This window comes from Balaenoptera borealis, assembly GCF_965194805.1.
Source record: "Balaenoptera borealis genome assembly, chromosome: 11".
NCBI lineage: Eukaryota > Metazoa > Chordata > Mammalia > Artiodactyla > Balaenopteridae > Balaenoptera > Balaenoptera borealis.
Genome location: NC_138868.1, coordinates 73,561,999 through 73,582,913, shown reverse-complemented (window position 1 = coordinate 73,582,913; position 20,915 = coordinate 73,561,999). Strand labels below are relative to the sequence as shown.

The following is a 20,915-nucleotide window of genomic DNA, read 5'->3' as shown; positions in this document are numbered from 1 at the left end:
GTTTGACTCGGGGACGCCTCTCCACGTGAGGTACTTACCTGTCGGCCAATAACAAATAGAATGAGGAGGAGCTTAAAGATTTGGTCCAATAGAAGTCAAGGGGAAAAAAAACAGTAGGGGCAGAGAGTAAACCTCCGCGAACAACTGCCCAATTGGATTCGGAAGCTCCCACCCAAACCTGGGACTGGCTGCTAGGAAAAGCCGCGACCGGGACCTTTGGGCGGGGTGAGTTTAAAGCGGCTTTCGCGCGCTGAGAGCGTCTGGCTTTTATTGGCCAGCGACTTCCTCCCTTTGTGGGAGCTCCCTGCGTAGCGGGGGTTAGAAGTTGGGCGGAGCGACCGAGTGACGCAGTAGCCTCCCCAGCCAATCAGGGGTGGGGAAGGGAGGCCGAGGAGGAAGCGGATCCGCCGCCGCGCAGCTAAACCGCAGCGAACTATCCGCTTCGTCTCCCTCCGCCGCTCTCGGGGCCTAAGCGGGAGCTGCTGGGACGGCGTCACTGGGTGGGCTGGGGCGGAAGTGGAGGCGGAGGGAGACGGCTGCGTCTGCAGTACCTTGGTCTCTCGCGTCGAGGCTCTGGTGGGCGCGGGGGAGGGGGAGGAGGAGGAGGAGGAGGAGCCCGCGGCCCGGGCGGCGGTGGCGGCGGCGCCCGAGTTCCCCGTAGGGCCCCGCCTCGGAGCGGGCGGCGGTGGAGGAGGAGACTGAGGAGCAGGATGGCGGCCTCGGCCCTGTACGCCTGCACCAAGTGCACGCAGCGCTATCCCTTCGAGGAGCTCTCCCAGGGCCAGCAGCTTTGCAAGGTCCGTGGGCGCTGGGTGGTGGGCGGGCGGGGTTTCCTCGGCCATAGCCCGAGGGAGCTGGGTGCCCGCTGCTCTGCAGCCCCTCTCTCTTCGCCGGCGCCTTGGGGGTTTGGAGCCCTCGCCTCCTCACTCAGAGACCCCGTTATCCGAGGACCTGGGCATCAGCTGGGAAAGCCCCTGAGAGGAGGACGGAACCCTGCCCTCTACCAGGCGACCCAGGAGGGGGCCGGGCCCCAGCAACGTTGAAGGGTCTCAGGGGTGGGGCTGCGTGAGGCAGCCACCTGTCTATGCCGCAGAGACCCCGGGATGGAGATGTTTTTATCTCGGTTTTCTGTCTAGTCTGTCCTCTCCTTCCACCGGGAGGCAGAGGACGGTGTTTGCACTTTCTTGCTAGGAACCTGAAGCCGCAAAGCTGACGGCATCCTTCTTCCCTGTCCAGGAAAGCGAAGCGTCTGGCTTGGGAACAGAATGCTCTATGATTTGGAGCTCCTCCCATCCCATTAAAGCCGGGATGCTGTCTGTGAGCAACGGTGCAAAATAATAAGTAGTTTCACATTTAACCAATCCTTGGAATCGGCCCTGACAGCTTTTTTTAATTTATCTGTTGCGTACCCCCCCCCATCTAATAAAGACAAAGACACCTAAGCCTTCCCTAAGGAATTATGCTGTAATTGGCTACTTATTTGATAAATCACTCAATTTTCTACGTTGGGGGACAAATTTTATTGATGTTTTAGGCATTTGACTAGGTTGGGTAATAATTTTCCACCAGAAACGTGAAATTTTGGGGGCCTTAAGATAGATAATGACTAATATATTGTCTTATTACAGGAATGTCGGATTGCGCATCCCATTGTAAAATGTACTTACTGCAGATCAGAATTTCAACAAGAGAGGTTTGTATATTGAACAGTTTTTGATTGTTAAAGACAAAGTATTGTCTGTAAGGAATACTTGAGGGTTGTAATTCCATATTTATGTTACAGTTTTTTTTTTTTTAATAAAATGGTTTAGTTTCTCAAGCTTTAAGTTGTAAGCCCTTTCTGCATGGTAGAGAGAATGCTGACCAAAAATTAATGGCTGTTTTACAGCTAGACTTTATACCTGCGGAGATAAAAAATAAATTATTGCATGGAAAATGTACAGCCTTGCTAACGAAAAGTGCAAATATAAACTGTTATTGTTAAGCTATTAAAAAATGGCAGAACGTTAGTGCTGACATGGACCTGAGGAAAGGTCTATAGTGTTAACCAGCTACCTTCCAAGGGTAAAATCTAGTGACTTGTTACCAGTGGAAGAACAGCACATATTTCTTAATGGAGTGATTCCTGTTAGAGCCTCAGTGCATGCACAAGAGCTTAAGAGAGGAGCAAATAATTTCTTCACAAGTAGGTGTGAGCATCATAATAGTGGAGAGCACCCAGTGGAAGGTTAGGTAGGCACTGGTGCGGTGCATAAATAGTGGCAAGTGTGAGGATTTTGGAACTAGATAGAAAACAGGATTTTTTGTTTTGTTTCCATTTAAAATACACAATAAAAATGTATGAAAACATTTATCTTAATTAAGGGGAGCAAATTTGGATAATATACAGCCCTAAAAAGATCCTCACGTTTGCACTTTTAAAAAATTCTTACTCTGTGTTAGAGTAAGTTTTAAGTACTACTAAAGTACATGGTACACTTTTACTAATAGTACACTTTGACTACTTGCTTTAGTTCAGCATTGTGCTGCATAAGTTTCATCATCTATATACAATTTCCTTTTCAGCAAAACTAACACGATTTGTAAGAAGTGTGCTCAAAATGTGAAGCAATTTGGCACCGTAAGTATATCTTATATTTTCATCTCATTTTATTGCTGCTGATCAATTAATGTTTTCACAAAGATGGACCTTTTAAAAAATATGTATTGCTATGTTCTTAAATATTTCAAGTACCAAAATATTTCAGGAAAGGAACTTTCTATAGAGAGTCTGATGGGAAGATAACATTTTAAAACAGTCTTATTATGTGCATGTTTATATATATTGAATTTCAGTGGGGAAGTTAGGATTTTATTCTTTAAAGAGTCAAATATAGCAAACAAACTCCTGGTTGTAGAGAACCTACTTATAAAGTTTGCATAACTGTACTTTACCTCTTCCTCAGAACCTCTGACAATTTTTGTATAGTGGCACAGTTCAGGCATTTAGTCACAAAAGTCAAGAAGTTATCCTAGTACAGTTCTTTTCTTATATGTATATTACAGTTATTATTGGTATATTACACTCAATGATTAGTCAAATTTCTGGCCTTAAGGGTTTCTAAAATCTTCAGTTGTCTTTTGAATATCAAAGAAAATCAAGGTATGTTTGTTTTAGTTACGTTGAATATGCTTGTGCCAGTTTTTTTTAAGTTGAAAACTCACCTATTTCTTGCATCATCTGTACCTATATATGATGAAAAGTTGTTAAATGTATTTTGAATAAATGATATAGTAATTAAGCTAACAGAATATTAAGTTAGTAGAAGTTCACTCCCCCAAATACTGGATACATGAAACTTTTTTGTGTACCTTTGTTTTCATTTATTGAAACGTCTTTACATGTAGCTTTTGTATTATATAACATACTATGCAAGTCATAAGTACATTTCTCACGATCTTATTTAACTATTTGACGAAAAGTTTAATGAGTCTAGAAATAAATGTTAGCAAATGAATAGAAACATAATAAATGTCTTTGACTATGATAGGGCAACATACTTCACAGAAAACTTTTTTGCCTATTAGTTTCCTTAATTAATTCCTAAAATATGTCCTGTTCACTGGGTATATTTTATGCAGCAAAATTTTAGTATTTTAAAATGTCTCAATTAAAGAAAATATCTGTTTTTCAGCCTAAGCCTTGTCAATACTGTAACATAATTGCAGCATTTATTGGTACCAAGTGTCAGCGTTGCACAAATTCAGAAAAAAAATATGGACCACCTCAGACTTGTGAACAGTGCAAACAACAGTGTGCTTTTGATCGGAAGGAGGAAGGAAGAAGAAAGGTATGTTTTATTTATTTTATGACATCTTCTGGAAATTAAACACAAACAAGTTGGAAATTAAATAAAACACAAACAAGTTGGAAATTATTATAATTAATATATTACTGAAGCTTGATGTATTCTTTGGGTCCCTGAAAGCAGGTGGTTAGATGAAAGTGCAGGAACAGTGCATTTTCTCCTTGCTGACGTGATATGTAGATTCATGTTGATCAGTTGAGATTACTATACTTTAAAAAACATTCTGTGATAGCTATTCTGTACTATTTGGTGTGGGAGAATTACTAACTGCTTTCAAATCTTTTCAGCTACCTACCTTTTTGCTGGTTACTTGAAGTTGCTGGTGTGAAAATATACCTGATGACACTTTAACACATATGATTCAAAGTTAGTCATGTGCCTTTTGATTTGGGGCTCATATTTTATACCATTGTTTGTTTTTCTCTACCTACAGTGACTTAAAAGGTATCTATATGTGTGTGACATTTCTCTGCTGAGCATTCACACAGGCCTCCTGATGACTATCAGTTTCAGTTGATTTGGAGGATGACTGTCTCTTTGAGGGGCTCTGCCATGTTCCTGCACAGCAATATATGTACCCTAGTTGTAAGACATGTTCCTCCAGCACTTCTCATCTGAACAAATAGAGGATAGGAACTTAATTTTAGTCTTAATTTTGGAAAGAAGTCTCTTTTCCGCCCCTTTGACATGCAGACACTGGCCTCCCATTGTCTGTGAGAGTTGTGTTTTATAAAATTGCTGCAAACACTGAGTTAGTGAAGAGAACTGTTGCTCCTATGGACAATACAGGATAGGTCCCTGCCTCTGGTCACAACGTGGTAATCAGTGGATCGGTACCTAATCTTGTTTTGTTTTGTTTTGTGTATGTTTCTGTTTAAAGACACCTTAATATATATTGTTGATTGATTAAATTGAACTCATAGCAAACAGCACTATAACTATGCCTGAATGAATCTTATCTAACACAGGTATTTTCCACATAAAGTACATCATAGCCGCCTTATGCTTAGGAACACTGTACATCACTTTAGCACTACTTTTGGGGACCATTTTAGCAGTGAAATCACCAATAAAAAGCACAAATGTGAAAAACGTGATAGGAGGTAGACTGTGAAAAGGATACTTGTTTACAATATGAGGGCTGAAGAAAGGCAGCAGAGCATCACCTTGTTAACCTCATCTGGGAACATTTGTGGTCTAGCTACACAAATTTTTTTGCTGCTCTGTGCATGTGAGCGAATGATCACAAAAGTGCTACAAATTGATTTAGGGGGTGACAGATAAATGTTAGCTGATAGTTGGTGAATTTGCCAATACAAAATCTGCAAATGAGAGTCGATTCTATATGTCATTCAATCTCATTTTTTTCTATAAATTAACAGTTTTGCTGTCATGGGAAGTACTTTGCCATTTTAGTAATTACACAGTAATTTAAGAATTTATGATAGTGCTTAGGTAAGGTTTCTTTGAAGTATATCATCAAGTTATGCTTATTTTCTAGTAATAAGAAAATGAGTTTTCCTCTCCAAATTTAAAAATGCCTCAAAACTAATGGAAGTCCATATATCATCCTTTCTAATTTTATGATCCTCTAAATAAGCATTTCCCCAAGTTTCAGAAAAAGTCTACTTTTACTTCCATTTTGCAACAGTCACTGTGTGTGGTGTGTGTGTGCGAGTGTGAGTGTGTGAGTGTGTGAGAGAGAGCGCGCGCACATGCACACCAGCAGTTGAGCAGTTTACCTTACCTGGTTTCACGTATAGCCAGTTACACGTACATTTAATCTAATCTAAGTATTTTCTTTTAAAAGGTTGATGGGAAGTTATTATGCTGGCTCTGTACTTTATCGTACAAGAGAGTTTTACAGAAGACAAAAGAACAAAGGAAGAGCCTGGGATCCTCACATTCAAATTCGTCTTCTTCATCTCTTACTGAGAAAGACCAGCATCATTCAAAACATCATCACCACCATCATCACCATCACCATCGTCACAGCAGTAGCCATCACAAGTAAGTACTTTGAAATCGTGTTTTCCAAAGTCCTCACTGGCATTTTAATGCCAGATTTTGGTGTTTAACTTTTTGTAAATGCTAGCTATGTGCTTGTCCAGTTTCCATTGTACACAGTAAGCTTCTTGAGTGTTACCATGACAGCTTCTAGGGCTGTTTCCCCACTTTATTCAGTGTACAGAATTACACATAATGAGTGTGCTTATAAAGTTGTTTACTATAAATATAAAGGTAAGACTTTTAGAGAATTACAATATAAAGTTATGATCATATAATGAAGTCAAAATACAAGTACATCAGAGTTAATTGATGCTTCATTGATTCATGTTATCAGAAGCCTCAATATTCTTTTTTTGTTCAAAGAATTGTTAGGATTTTACTTGTAAAAATTTTATTTACCTCTGTTACTATTAACTTGTTTTAGTTAAAACAAATTTAAACCGGTGACTAGGAAATGTTTTTTGGAGAACAGATTGTAACACTGTCATTTGTGACCATGATGGAAGCATTCTAAACCTTGAAGGTTCACAAAGTGTGAGAAGTAATCTTTTTGACTAATGTTTCTTTGCTTTTTTAAAAAACAGGAACTCTATTCAAATATTAACAACTGCTTGATTTTTAAATTGCCTTAGGGAGAAAAGTTCCATAGTAGTAGTATCTTAACCCTTTATGTGTGTAAAGTTTTTTTAAAGTGTAGTTTTAGTCTTCATGGACAAATCAAGAATATTAAAATGCCAATTACATACAAAAATTAAAACAGAGAAGAAGGGGACATGATACACACTGATTTTCAGGAGAATTTTTTTTTTTTTTTCACAAATTTCTCTGAGCCTTTTTAAAGTTCTAGACAGTTAAAACAGTTTCATTTACAGAAAACTGATGCCTGCCACAGTTAAGAACACATGAAGATATTTGTGGAATGTAATGTAGTTCTGTCTAATTAACAACATTTGATTCTGAATTATAGGCAAGCACATATTAGATTATGGGGGTTTATTGAGGCACTGAGATTGTTTGCTTCTCTAGCAATTTTTCCATTTGTCTCACTGTGTTGTGGTGCTTTCTGGATGTAACAGTGGTAGACTGCATAATGACTTCTAATCTGGCTACTTTGAAGAAATCTTGTGGCCTCTATATCAGTGTATCCCAAGGAACAAAGGAATGTAAACCTTCCTTATTTTTGCTTCTTGCTTTAGGAAAATATATGAGGAAATAACTACCATGATGGTAACTGTCAGACGTAAGACTCAGCTGAAATGTCCCTTTCCCTTGCCCTTTACTTGTTTTAGCATGCTGTGAAAGGACACACTCAGATTATGTTTATAAAGATCAAATTTTGTGACAGTAACTTAATCTTTTGAAATTAATGTTTCAGAAGTAAAGGGAAAGAGAATGGATTGACTTTTTATTTTCCTTTGGATTATTTAAGATATGCAAATACTATTTTGTATTTGATGAGTAGGCAGCCAGTTTGTGGAGCCCTATCTTAAGTTCATTGGATAAGGATGATTATGAAGAGCTTACATATTGTGATATATAGTGATGGGGGAAGGAAGAAACTCAGGTTAATATGGATGCAAGAATACCCCACCCCAGAAAGCTGGGATTCTGTTTCTGTTAAGTCATTATTAATGTGATTTTTCTCATTTTGAGGTCTGAATAGTTCTATTAATTCATGTGTGATTATATACCCTGCTAATGCTTTTAATGAAATTTGTAAAAGAAACAAAATGGCAACTGAATTCCTCAGTAGGGTTGCCGTTCATTGCCACAAGTAGAGAATAACTCAGGTTGAGAGAACTACAGCTGCTGTTTCCCCAGCTTGTTATTTATAGCTGATTCTTAAGAACATGGTTAAAAAGCTTCTACAGCTAAAAGAATAGTAAATTTTATATACACACACAAACATATGTACATATTTCTATTTTGTGTATGCTAGCACTGTACTAAGTGTCTTTACATAGGTAACTCATTTAATCCTTATTTTCCCTATAAGGTATACCCATTTTACAGATGAGGTGACTGAGGCTCAGGGATTTTAAGAACTTGCAAAAGGTCACACAGCCCAGGTCTTCTTAACATCTCTTATATTGTATATACAGTGGACCCTTGAACAACAGGTTTGAACTGCATAGATCCACTTACATACTCAGATTTTTTTTTTTTTTTTACTAAATATTTACTACAGTTCTACATGATCTGTGGTTGATTGAATCTGTGGATGCAGAACCTCCTATATGGAGGGTTGACTGTAAAGTGCAGATTTTCAACTGCACAGAGGATCAGCACCCCCACACACCCATGTTGTTCAAGGGTCAGCAGTTTACGTGGTGTGCAGTACATAGGAGATGCTCTGCATGTGTTGAATGAATAAGCTAGAGGTTAATGAAGGATTGGCCAATGTGAAAGTACAGGAAAAAAGTATGGACAATGCATAGTGAGTTATAAAGTGGTTACTAGTATTGTGGCATAGTGGAAAAGAAGTAGTACTGTAGTAGTAATTATAAGTAAAAGTAAAATCCGTAGTTACTATGAGATTTCCCAGTATTTTCAGCATGACTGCTCCAGAGTACAGCCTAATGAAAGAAGAAACTTTGGAAAAGATTCTTAGGAAAACTAGGAAAGAAAGAAAAATTCAGATACTTCCTGGTTCAACTTGACACACTATTGTGAGCAACTTGAGTTACTCCAAAGGAATCTCCACGTAGGATTATTAGGAAGGCCTTAACTTTAAGATAAAACATCTGTCTGAAATAGTAAGGGTAGCCTAAGAATGATGGTTTTCAGACTTTGTCATTATAGAACCCTGTTTTCATGCTTATAATACCCTAACCCTTAGTATGATATTAAATTGAATTATTGAAAGTCCTGATTAAAAAGAAAATCCAGTCCCTGTCATCGTACCTTTCTTAAACAACTTAAGATGGCTAGTAGTCATTTGATTAGAATTTATCTTATTGGAATGTGATTTATTCAATATGTATTAGCTTAGTCTGAAAACTTAGTTGAATATGCCTTTCTCAGAACAAAAGAATATACACATATATCATTTGATTCCGTTGGGAAGAATGCTGTTAAAATGTTGATGGGTTAAATAAATGTTGTTATTAGATATCATCTGTGTATTTTTCAGAATCAGCAATCTGAGTCCAGAACAAGAGCAGGGACTGTGGAAACAGAGGTAAATATGTAAACATATTTTCTGAAGTATTTTGACATGTATATTTTAAGATGTGATATTCCTTTAACTTTGTTACTTAGGCTTTAAAAAAATTGATATTCAGTAAAACTTTAGGGGAAGAAGAATAACTTTTCATTTGTTGCCTCTGCCCTTCTTACTCTAATTATTTTTATTAATGTTTGGTTTCAGCCATAAATCCTCTGCAGCAATTCAGAATGAAACTCCAAAGAAAAAGCCCAAATTGGAATCTAAGCCATCTAATGGAGATAGGTAAAAATGAATTCCTTTAGTGCTGTGAAAATTCAACTTAGTTGAACAGTTATGGCTGATTGCCAGTTATTACTAGGTAAAAGAATAGAACATGTATCTTCTACATTGACTTCTTTGAGTCACCCAGAAGAGTAAACATAATCAGTTAAAATTTTTAACTTAATTTTAGCAATAAGAAAGTGGCACTGAACGATGTTCTATTTGGGGCATAAATTTGGGTTTTGAAAAAAAATCTGAATAGAGAACATTATCTTAATTATTCTTCAGTGAAACACAAAACTAATTGTGATATTTGAAATTGACCTGCTTGGAAAATGTTTTTAGATTTAAAGTATTTTGAGAGTGACTTTGTTTTAGTTCATTAGCCAAAAGTTTGCTGATGTTACTGTACAAATTGGCTGCCTATTGCTTTACACTAGAAGTATTGACCCCCTAAAAGCTAATACTGAATTATATTTCTGCAGGTGTATGTAATGTGTGCCATTAGTAAGGTAATTTGCCAGTTGCATCCATTTCTGTCAGGTACATATTTTTTTGCATTAGCCTTAAGGATGTTTGTGGAATTGTCTAATTTATGCAATTTGAACACCTGCTAATTTTCCTTCTACTTCATTTAACTGTGTTTTACTTTTTTCTTTTTAGTAGCTCTATAAATCAGTCAGCAGATAGTGGGGGAACAGACAATTTTGTCCTTATAAGTCAACTGAAAGAAGAAGTGATGTCACTTAAACGTCTCTTACAACAGAGAGACCAGACCATTTTAGAAAAAGATAAAAAGGTAAGTACATGGTTCACTGAAGCCTGGTAAGGTTTACGTCTTGACTCTTGCTTGATAATTGCAAATTTTGTTAGACTTTCTTTAATAACTTGGTCATGTTTATTGTACATGATTCTTACAAGACACAGAAGCCCAAATTGGAACCTAGGCCATCTAATTATGATATGTAAAAGTGGTACTTCAGAATTTTAGTTCTAAGAATCAATTGAGAGCTGATTAGAATTCTAATAATTTCTGAACATTAGTTTTCAGTAAGCCTGTAATCTAAAATTAGATCTAATGTCTTAATTTGAAAATGAGATGTAAATGGAATATTATGTCAATTCTTTTGGTATAAGAAAGTAATTGAATATAGTCTAATATACCAATTATATATTTATTTCAATTAAGATCAAATAAGTGGAGAAAAATTAATGCTGTGGGAATTTCCTATGTGGTAATGATTAACAATAGGTATCTAAGATAGGAATTAAGTGTACTTATTGGGACTTTATCAGTTAGATAAAGAGGAACATCAAATATGTTGTCTGTTTAGTGAAAAGTTCTAATACTTTCTGTGTGCACTTGAGCAGAATTTTACCTGTTTGGGCCTCAGTTTTCTCATTTTAAAAATGAGAGTATTAACACCATCTCATGGGAAGATGGTTGTGATTAAATGAGAATGTAAAGTGTTTACTTACAGCTTCTGGCATGTATAAGTGCTCATAGCTGCTATTACTGGGGTTTGGTCTTCTTTGAGGGTAGAACCTACTTCTGTACTTGTTTTATGATCCTAGACTGTCTGGTTTGACCTACTTCAAACATACCATAGCAATAGGAAAACATTAAAAACGTTCTTCTAAAATTATGAACAAGATGTGATTATGAATATGTAGTATGTAGCTATCTCTGAGATTCCATAGTAGTGCTTGAGTCTGAGTTGGCTTTTACTTCTGGCATTCATGTAAAAAATGTAACTTTTATGTTATATTTTCCCACACCTTGATGGTTAATGGATTTAAATTTATCTTAATACATTTGTACCTTACCTTAAGCAAATTTGATATATGAAAATTAGGATTGACATAAGACAAAAATAGGATAGTTACGAGTATTTTATTTTTTATGGTTCTTTTTGCTTAACAACAGAATATTTTAAATTAGCTTTAATGGAAATTTGTTTTACACACAAAATATTAGAAACATTTCTGTTACACAAAGACAGGTCTATCTGTACTAACCTAGATAAAAGTTGAATAAAATGGGAAGTTTACTATAAAATAGTGATTCCAAAACTACGTGGTAATGAACTGTGGAATTTTGGCCTTTTTAGATTTTTTTTTTTTTCCAAGCATCACTATTCTATGTTAGTGCAATTAGTGGAAAGTTTTCTGGTTTTGTTATTGTTCCTTTTTTCTTAAACACTAATGGGGATGGAAATTAGCAGTACTATGAGGAAAATAATTGTAAGCCTAAAATAGCTACATACTTAACAGCTTTTTAAAATAATGTAAATGTAAGACAACCACGTTATTTTCTAGAATTTATTTCACTTTATTCAGTGACTTCTAGAGCCAGCCATGTACTAGATCATGAGGATAAAAAGACAAAATAAGACATGATTCTTATCTTCCAGAAATTCATAATCTGGAGGCAACTCACAGTGTAGTGATGAAAATATCATAGCTTATCTGATGTGAACTGACATTTCAGAACGGGAATTCCTTTGTAATGTAGAAAGCAGGATTCAGTTATTCTTTGAATTGGACAAAAAGCGAGAGCTTTTATTCAGAAAATCAGTATATAGGGCACTGTGACTTCCTTTCTGTTTTTGGTGTACTTCTTTGTTTACCGGCTACCGGGTAATTACAGAAAAGAACCTGCAAACCTTTAAAGCTTACGTAATGAAAACCAATTAAAAATAAGCAGAAGCTGTCTTCTGCCTGGTTCGTATGTTGAAATTATATAATACCAACTTATTTTTTAGTATGAAGTCATGAGATTTTGTATCTTTATGTATGTCATTTATATTTATGAAAAAAATTGTCATATAGCTGTCTTTCCTTCCTCAAATCACCATCTTTTTTCTTACGTTGTCTAATTTAGCCCAAATTTTAAAGTAGCCCCCTTTCCTTTCTTATTCCATGTTAGTTGTATTTCTGTGCTTTGTTCTCCATTTTTACCTCAAATCTTAAGTGGTATTGGATATGGAATTCTGGACATAAATTTTAAAATAAAAGCAATATAGCTTTTGGTTGATAAGACTTGTTCCTTTATGTACTTGCCCAGTGTGAAACTTTTTTCTTTTTTCATTGAAAGATTATTTTAACCTGAAACCAGTTTTACTGTTTACTTTGTTTATATATAATGTGAAGTATGTTTTAACTGAAGCATTTTCCAGGGTATTAATCGTTAAGCTTTCCTGTTGGCATACCAGTTGCCAAATTCTGTGTCCAGTGAAACCACCTTTAAAAAGAAACACAAAAGGCAACTTCTCAAAAGTTATACTGATGTTTCAATATTATCTTAACATTAAAATTGTATTAGTGTTAAAGTAGTAAATTAGATAGAATTCATTATATCACAAAACAAATTCTAGATAAGTTACAAAACTCAGTAAACTGCTGTTAACATTCTCCACTTTTATAATGAATTGTGAGTTTATTGTGAAAAATATTTAACAATGATGTGTTTGTGCATATGCATATATATATGTATATATACATGTATATACATGTATATATATATACCTATATATTTATTTTTTTCTTTAATCTTTCAGTTAACTGAACTTAAGGCAGACTTTCAGTACCAAGAGTCAAACTTGAGAACAAAGATGAACAGTATGGAAAAAGCTCACAAAGAAACTGTGGAACAACTCCAGGTAAATGAGATTATTTATGTAAACTGTTAGGCAAAGAGGGGTAAACTTGGTTAATAGGATTCTTTCTCTTAGACTGGTATTGGTATCCCTACTTTATGCATATCTAGAGCATTTTCAGCTTTGATTTTGACTTAAAATACCTTTTAATCCTGCTCCCATTAAAAGTTATTGCCTGAAATCACTTGATAAGGAGATTCAGTAGATTAATTCTGAAACCTTTTGCCTAAAGTTCAGATGGGGTTTTCAGAGGAGGATATCACTGAAGTATGTTCAGTTGATCATCAGGTGAAAAGCAAAAAATTAAAAGTCAGATTCATGAAACTAAGGTGAAAGTAAGGTCTTCAGTACATTGTGTAGTTATTCTTCCTGTTTCCTCCCAGATAACGGGAGGAGAAGTGGGGGTACAAAACCGATTTACGGGACCTCGAGTGGAAGAAATTCATGCTGCATGCAGAGATGCAAGGCCAAAGAGTGCACTTTAACCTCTGTACTGTGATTTTTTTTTTTTTTTTAAACCATCATGGTTTTTTTAAAAAATTTATTTATTTATTTATTTTTGGCTGTGTTGGGTCTTCGTTTCTATGCGAGGGCTTTCTCTAGTTGCGGCAAGTGGGGGCCACTCTTCATCGCGGTGCGCGGGCTCTCTTGTTGCGGAGCACAGGCTCCAGACGCGCAGGCTCAGTAGTTGTGGCTCACGGGCCTAGTTGCTCCGCGGCATGTGGGATCTTCCCAGACCAGGGCTCGAACCCGTGTCCCCTGCATTGGCAGGCAGATTCTCAACCACTGCGCCACCAGGGAAGCCCTGTACTGTGATTTTTAAAGTGCCAGATAGGGTTCTGCTGTATCCACAGCAGGGAGCCTCTAAGGATGTAGGCCAGCCTCAGAGTACTGCAGAGGATACTCAGTAGGGTGTCCATATACAAAACAACTGAATGGTGATGCCAAGAGTCACCACAGTGACGAGGAGGGTGGTTTCTGAGGTCTGGAATGCAGAGATGGAGAGCATCAAACAGAGATTTAGGTTATTTCCTTATTTAAGCCTTTTTTCACCTAGGTTTCATAAATTTAGAAATCAGACTACACTAAGTTAATTATATGTTCTATAGATTTATACATTCTGACATTTGTAGAATTAAGTCTTAAAAGCATAGAAGATGGCAGCACACAGACTTTAGGCTCTTGATGGGAGAGTGTAGCTTGGGAAGGAAGGAATTAATATTGCCCTGCATTTTTTTTTTTTTTTTAACATTGTAATACCAAGGGATATTTGCTATTTTCTATCTTTTGGTTTTGTGTTCTTCATACTTTGAAAATAGCTTAAGTTGAGTAAGATTGTAAAGTGGATTTAGGAACCTGTTGAAATTCAGGGTAGAGATTGCATAGTCGTAATGCTGATCTTACTATTACAGAGAATTCTGAAGAGAAACTTTAGTAGAACCTGACACATAGTAGGAATTCAAATAATTTGTTGAATGAGTGACGATTTATGGAAATGCCCATCTGCCCTCTGTTCTGAGAGATTGCCCATTTTATATATTAGGCTTCTTGTACATTATTGTTTCTCATCCACCAGCAAGCAGTAGTTTTATGTTACTTTACTCATTCAGTTATTAGTGCTGAATGATTACTGGAAACAAAATCTTCTGCATGATGATCTCTGGTTTAATGTGATTTAGCCAAAACATAAATAAATCCAGAATGACATGACAGAAAACCTGTGAGCAGTACTTAAATATGATAAAACTTAGTACTTCTCACTGTTCAGAAGAGCAGTTTGTTTCATTTTGTAGTTGTAAGCACAAGGGAACCTCTCTTTGACATCTTAGCCTGATTGGTATCTTAAGCCTACTTCTTCTTGGTAGCTGAAGTTTCATATAATTTAATAGTAACTAATAACTCTATAGAAGTATACATTTTCAACATAATTTTACATAGGCTGTCTTATTTGCTCCTTACAGTAACTTTAAGTTATGTGGTATCCAGATGACACTGTGGTCACAGAGTCAGAAGTGACATAGAAACCTATATCTTCTGACTCAGATTTAACTATACTTTCTCCTGTTCTGCACTGACTCCCACCTCAGGTTACTCAGGTTTTCTACTTCATCCTTATTGTCAGACCACTTCCCTTTATCATTTGTATTATTACTGGTGACATTCTGTCACAGTTACGTATCCTCTTTTAACCCCACTCCCTTTAGCAACCATGTACTAGTAAGGTTCTCCACCTAAGTGAGTAAACACAGTGAACTGTTTTTCTTATCTTTTTGTGATAAGAAACTGAATGCTGAAGCAGAAAATTTATCTTGTTCTAATAACTCTCAAAACATTTGAAACTACCAAACTTGAAAAATAAGCACTGAGCATCACAAGAAAAAAATTGTCCAAAATACCAAAAAAAAAAAAAAAAAAAAAAACCCCACAACAAATCCCAACCAATCAAACAAAAACCAAATTGTCTAAAATATCAAGAAAGCCAAATAAAAAATATACCTTCATTTAGGAGATAAGTTGATAAAAGGGGAAAGGGAATTAACATTTGAGTGCCTACCATATACCAGCCACTGTGTTAGGCTAAGTGTTTTGTATATTTGATTAACCCTTTCAACTCCTGTTGAGGTAGATGGTGAAGTTTCTGTTTTACATATGAGAAAATAGACTCCCAAGTTACATTGCAGATAAGTGTCAGAGCCAGGATTCAAAGCAGGATCTGTGTGATTCATAATCCACATATTCTTTTCTTGAGGCCAGCATTTCTAAACATTTTTAACTTAACTTGCTTAAGAGTTCTTAAGTAATTGATTTTTGCATGGTGCATAATAAAGAAGTAATATTAGGATAAATAGTTTAATGCATATATATTAAATATTACTATAAAGTATATCTTAAATGTACCGAAATAAGGATAAGACAGATTTGGACTTGTCCCCATTTAACAACTGACTTACTGTTTATTTTTCTTAAAGGCTTTTTTCTTACATAATTTATCAGCAAAAAAATTTACTAGTGACGTGATTAGGACACTGAATATATACATGCAGATTGAAAATTAGCTGCTAAAGAATTAAAAGGAAAAACTTCTTTCAATACCTAAGGTTTGAGTTCTTGTATTTCATACTTAGAATATGAAAATTATAAACTCATTGATTTTTTTGTTTTTTTCTTGATGAATGAGAAAAGATAGTTTGAAAATTAACTCTTTAATGATTTGCTATGTCAGTGTAAACACTTTTGTATAACTTACAGATCTGACAGAGATCTCTTTGAGGCAAGTTTGCAGACATTTTCCTTTTTTTTATGCCCTTCGTTAATTTGTATTTTAAAATTTCTGTTTCTTAAGATTCCTTTTTTTTAACCAGTGAGTCTATTATAGTTATATATTGAATAATATGTAGCAAACAATGAAAAGAAAACAACTTACAACTACTGTGTTTACTAGGACTGGTCAGCTGAGTAATACACCAATTGATAATGGTTGCGTGCACTTGACTTCCACTAACTGCCAGGCATTCTCACTGATTTGTCATCTGAGTTTCTCAAACTATTTCGTTTTAAAGGGAAAATAAAAATCCTTTTAAATTCTTGATGATTTTCCAAATTTGAAATTGAATTTGAAATTACCACCTTAATTATTTAATAATCGTGGAATAGAGAAATGCTATTAATCATACAGTTGAACATTAAAAAATGATTTGACTTGCAAATGTAAGATAGCTAGGATATTTGCATTTTGGAGGTCTCCCTATTAATTAGGGAGAATTTGATTGGAGAAGGGTTGGAGAGTGGAAGTACAAAGCCTGGGAAAGGTTTATATTCTACGAAACTGCTTTAAGATGGTATATACTGAAAAGGCAGAGTGCCATACAAAGGCTAAAATTAGAGTAGAAGATAAAGCACTGAGGTTAAAAAAAGTGTAGATAATAAAAAATCTTGAGACCTGTGCAGGAAAATGGTTTTCAAACATAAACCAGAAGATATCTTCTGAAATTTTGTCAGTGCTCAGATTCCAAACTGTTGTCAACATTCTCCCTGTTTTGGCTCAAAAACTCCAAAAGCATTTGTGTATTAACATATTTGTATATATGGAGGGTCCTTTATTATCTACATTGCCACAGTTAAGAGATTACACAGGGAGATGGATGTAGTCAAAGTTTGAAAATATTCACTGAAGGCCCCCCCATTTATACTTTCCTCCTCACTAAACACTAGTGACTGCCATAGCACATTGGCTTGAGGACAGTGTGTTTGTCAGTGGTGGATGGAACATTTGAATGACTTGCAAATTCAGTTCAGATTGATGGCAAAATGAAATCTCGAATCTTTGAAAAGAAATTTCAGCCTTTCATGAAACTGAAAACAGTGATGATGTGTAACTGCTCAAGTTACATCAAAGCCAATACCAAATAACTGTATGCCAATTAAAGGAACAACAACAACAACAAAAAGACCAGAAAGGGTGGTTGTGATGGGTGCTTCAAAAAGTTTTCTTTTGAATATCATTAAGTTAAGAGAGTAGTCCCTTTGGTAAAGTGATAAAGTCTGAATATTTTTGCAAAAAGGACCTGTTATGCTTGCTCTATAAATAGGTAAACATCAAAATGAAAGACTTTGTAGAGTTTGTCTGAAAATAGCCCTCTCAAATTATCACTTGTTATTTGATCTTATTAATTATACAACGGTACTTACATTCATAGTTTCTGTTTCATGTTTTTAAGATAAAACAAAAATATTTTTCCCCTATTTAAAATTTTGACCCTCTTTTAAAGGGATTCACTTTAAGTTGCCTTTTGTGTAACCAATTATATCTTTGGACAACAATTACTTTAATATTGACATTACAAAGGGGGCTGATAAACGAATCTAGGATTTTCCTTCTACATATCCAACATTAAAGAGATGAACCTAAATATATCAACTCTTTCATTTATTCTGTTAGTGTTTCAATAAAATATTTGAAGTAGTATTCTTCAGCAGAACTTAATGTTTGAAACATTTTTAATTGTAAATGTTTTTGTCTTCCGCAGGCCAAAAACAGAGAACTACTCAAACAGGTTGCAGCATTGTCAAAGGGTAAAAAGTTTGACAAAAGTGGAAGCATATTAACATCCCCTTGAGAAGTGGTTATTCATTAGTGTTTCTGCTGAAAATGTAAAATTGGAAAAAAATTCTGTGAAGCCCTTAAATTCTGTGTAGTGGAAAAATATTTTTGCACACCAAACGAATTGGCATGTTTCCTATTCACTTTTGTAACTGATATACAGCATTTTTTAAGTTGTATAACATTCAAATAAAACTTCAACTGGTTTGAAGCAACTTTTAAATTATTTGATACCCAGGAACTTTTTTGCCAGCAATAGTATTAAACAGTTGTAAGGGAGTGCATGAGTAGTGCTCTTTATAAAATACAACATGCAATAATAGAGTAGGTATGGTTTTCAGAAGTCAGAGCAGCAGGGCTTTTTGTTTTGTTTTTTTTTGTTTTACACTATGCTAATTTCATATAAACAGTTTTCAATTTAGAAATACAGAAACTTTTAAACAAGAAAAATTGTGAACACTGGTTTTTTAGTAATTGTGTTTTTACTTTTCATGAACATGACTTTAGGAGAGAATCATGGTGCTTTTATTAAATGGACTTCAGAGTATATGTAAATATGTTTTTTAAAGTTACATCGTTACCATTAGTTAGTAAACTAGTATTTTCATTATTGGTATAGGAATTAATGTTTATTGTACAGTATCTGAGGTAAATGTGTTTGTTTTGTAAAAACGACTGTAGATTTTTACTTACAAGTGCCTTTTTGCCACCTAATGTTTTTATTTATAGGAATGCTGATCTTTTGTACATACAGTTTGTTTTAAAATCATGTTTAATAAATGTTTGTATATAAATGCATATGTACAGAAGCCTATTTCGAAAGGAAATCAAAGTTGCTAGTAAAATGTTTGAGGTTGCATTAAGAACTGATAATGCATCTAGACTTTAGATGATTTTGTGGTTTGTTTCTGTGTGATATGGGAAGCTGTTGGTCATTGAATTCATTGAATTATGTCAAAATACTTCCCAAAAGATTTAATTTTAAATCACTTCTGATAGAATAATTTTATTTTTTATGTCATATGGCTTCATGTTCATATTTTGTGTTACATGTTTTATTTTTCTTTTATTAAAATTTTTAAAAATTAATAATTTTTCTGCAGTGGTCCATATATCTGCTTTCCCTATAATATGTGGTTATCTAAGTTAATATTTATGTACACCATACTTAATTTGTAAGTTTAAAGCAAATCTGGAGAAAAATTAAATATCTTTTAAATCAATCTGTGGTTATCTTTAAATAAATTGGAATCTACTGCAAGATTCAGGCACTATTTATAAGAAAATTATATCAGAGTCTTTAAAATTGTCTATAAAAGGTAAAGGTAGGGTGGGATAGGTTAGGAGAAGTTATTGACTAATTGTGTTCTAATCTAGTGGTTTTCAGCCTGTAATAGAATTGATCTCCTACTTAGTAAATGCCAGTTCAGAGTTTCAGTTCAATTTTAAAGCGTCAAGCATTGCTAGATATACTGTATAGAGTAGAAGGCTCCTTCTCTTAGGAATTTATGGGCAAAGTAAATTTGTTTCAAGTAAACTGTTATTAAATTTATCAGTCTTGAAGCATTGATTATGAATGTCCTATCAAAGATCCTCTTTCCGCAGAACACAGGATGATTGTAATAATTGTTTTTAACATGATTCATGTTTCAGTAGATTATTCCTATAGTGATTCATTATAAACAGATATCAAATAATACTTTGTCCAATTTGAAAACATATAATCTAGGGTAATTTTCAAGTGATAGTAAAATACTGAATCAGTCAGACTTGGAAGAATTAAACCAGTTTATTTTTATGAAATCTTCATGCAATAATCTTCCTAAACTTAGTGTTCTCAACAATGATAGGTAATTGTCTCCTTAACACAGATTTTAATGTTTTCAGGATTTGCTAAATTCATAATACCGTCATTACCTTTCTTCAAAATTTATAATGTTTGTATTCTGGTTTCATAGCCATTTGTCAATCCACAGTGGTCATTATGGTTTTAAACTGTGTAATAGTTCTTATACCTTGTTGGAGCTGCTACAAAAGAAAGATGCCCCTTCCCCGTTTTTTAGGTAAGAGATTAAAATTCAAATGAGTCTAAATACTTAAGCTTTGTAAATTCCAAGGCTAAAACCTTTTAGGGGCTTCACAGTATTTAGTCCTAATTAAATGCCCTCTCTTTATTCCATGACCTGGTTTTATAACTTAATTATTTTGCAGTTGTATAAACTAGTAATTGAGTCCCAGTCCTGAATCTGTAGTGTATTGACATAATGACCTGATATCCTCTCAATGTGGACCTGTAAGGAGATACTATGGTGTGACGTATTGTGCTTTCTAGCCTGTTTTCAGCTATCGATTAGCATTTACCAGTGAGGGTCATTTTGGCTCCAGTTATCTATGTATTAATAGCCTGTGAATATTGCAGTCCTTTTTAGATTGTATTGGTCTAAATATGCATTCTGCAGTGAACCTGTTAAGCTGTTCACATGTATAGACTATTGAAATACTGTACCTGTACACATCTGACTGTTGACATTTTGTACTTTTTTTCTAAATCCAATATTTCACAATAAAAACTTGTCAAAAAGCTTTGTATTGGTTTCCTATTGCTGCTGTAACAACTTAGCACAAATTTAGTGGCATAAAATAGCACAGATCAATTCTCTTACAGTTCTGGAGGCCACAAGTCCAAAATCAGTTTCACTGGGCTAAAGTCAGGGTGTTGGCAGGTCTGGTTCCTTTTGGAGGCTCTTGGGAAGTAAGTGTTTTCTTGCCTTTTCTAGCTTCTGGAGCTGCATTCCTTGCATTCTGTGGCTCTTTGCCCCCTCCTGCATCTTCAAAGCCAAAAGTACAGCATCTTCAAGTGTCTCTGT

At 35.1% G+C, this 20,915-nt stretch overlaps 1 protein-coding gene across 6 annotated transcripts; it reads left to right on the top strand.

Moving 5' to 3' along the window:
- Positions 1-577: 577 nt before the first annotated feature.
- On the top strand, positions 578-20,629 carry FAM76B (family with sequence similarity 76 member B). Of its 6 annotated transcripts, XM_082340025.1 has the most exons (11): positions 578-797; positions 1,629-1,693; positions 2,566-2,620; positions 3,675-3,830; positions 5,659-5,858; positions 8,992-9,039; positions 9,229-9,309; positions 9,952-10,087; positions 12,849-12,950; positions 15,917-16,045; positions 17,975-20,629. In XM_082340025.1, the coding sequence occupies exons 1-10, from the start codon at positions 711-713 to the stop codon at positions 16,001-16,003; spliced, it is 1,017 nt and encodes a 338-aa protein (XP_082196151.1). In that variant the 5' UTR covers positions 578-710; the 3' UTR covers positions 16,004-16,045; positions 17,975-20,629. The 6 variants fall into 6 exon arrangements, with proteins under 6 accessions (XP_082196151.1, XP_082196152.1, XP_082196150.1 ...); XM_082340026.1 differs by lacking the exon at positions 15,917-16,045 and having other exon boundaries at positions 9,955-10,087; XM_082340024.1 differs by lacking the exon at positions 15,917-16,045.
- The last annotated feature ends 286 nt before the right edge of the window (positions 20,630-20,915 follow it).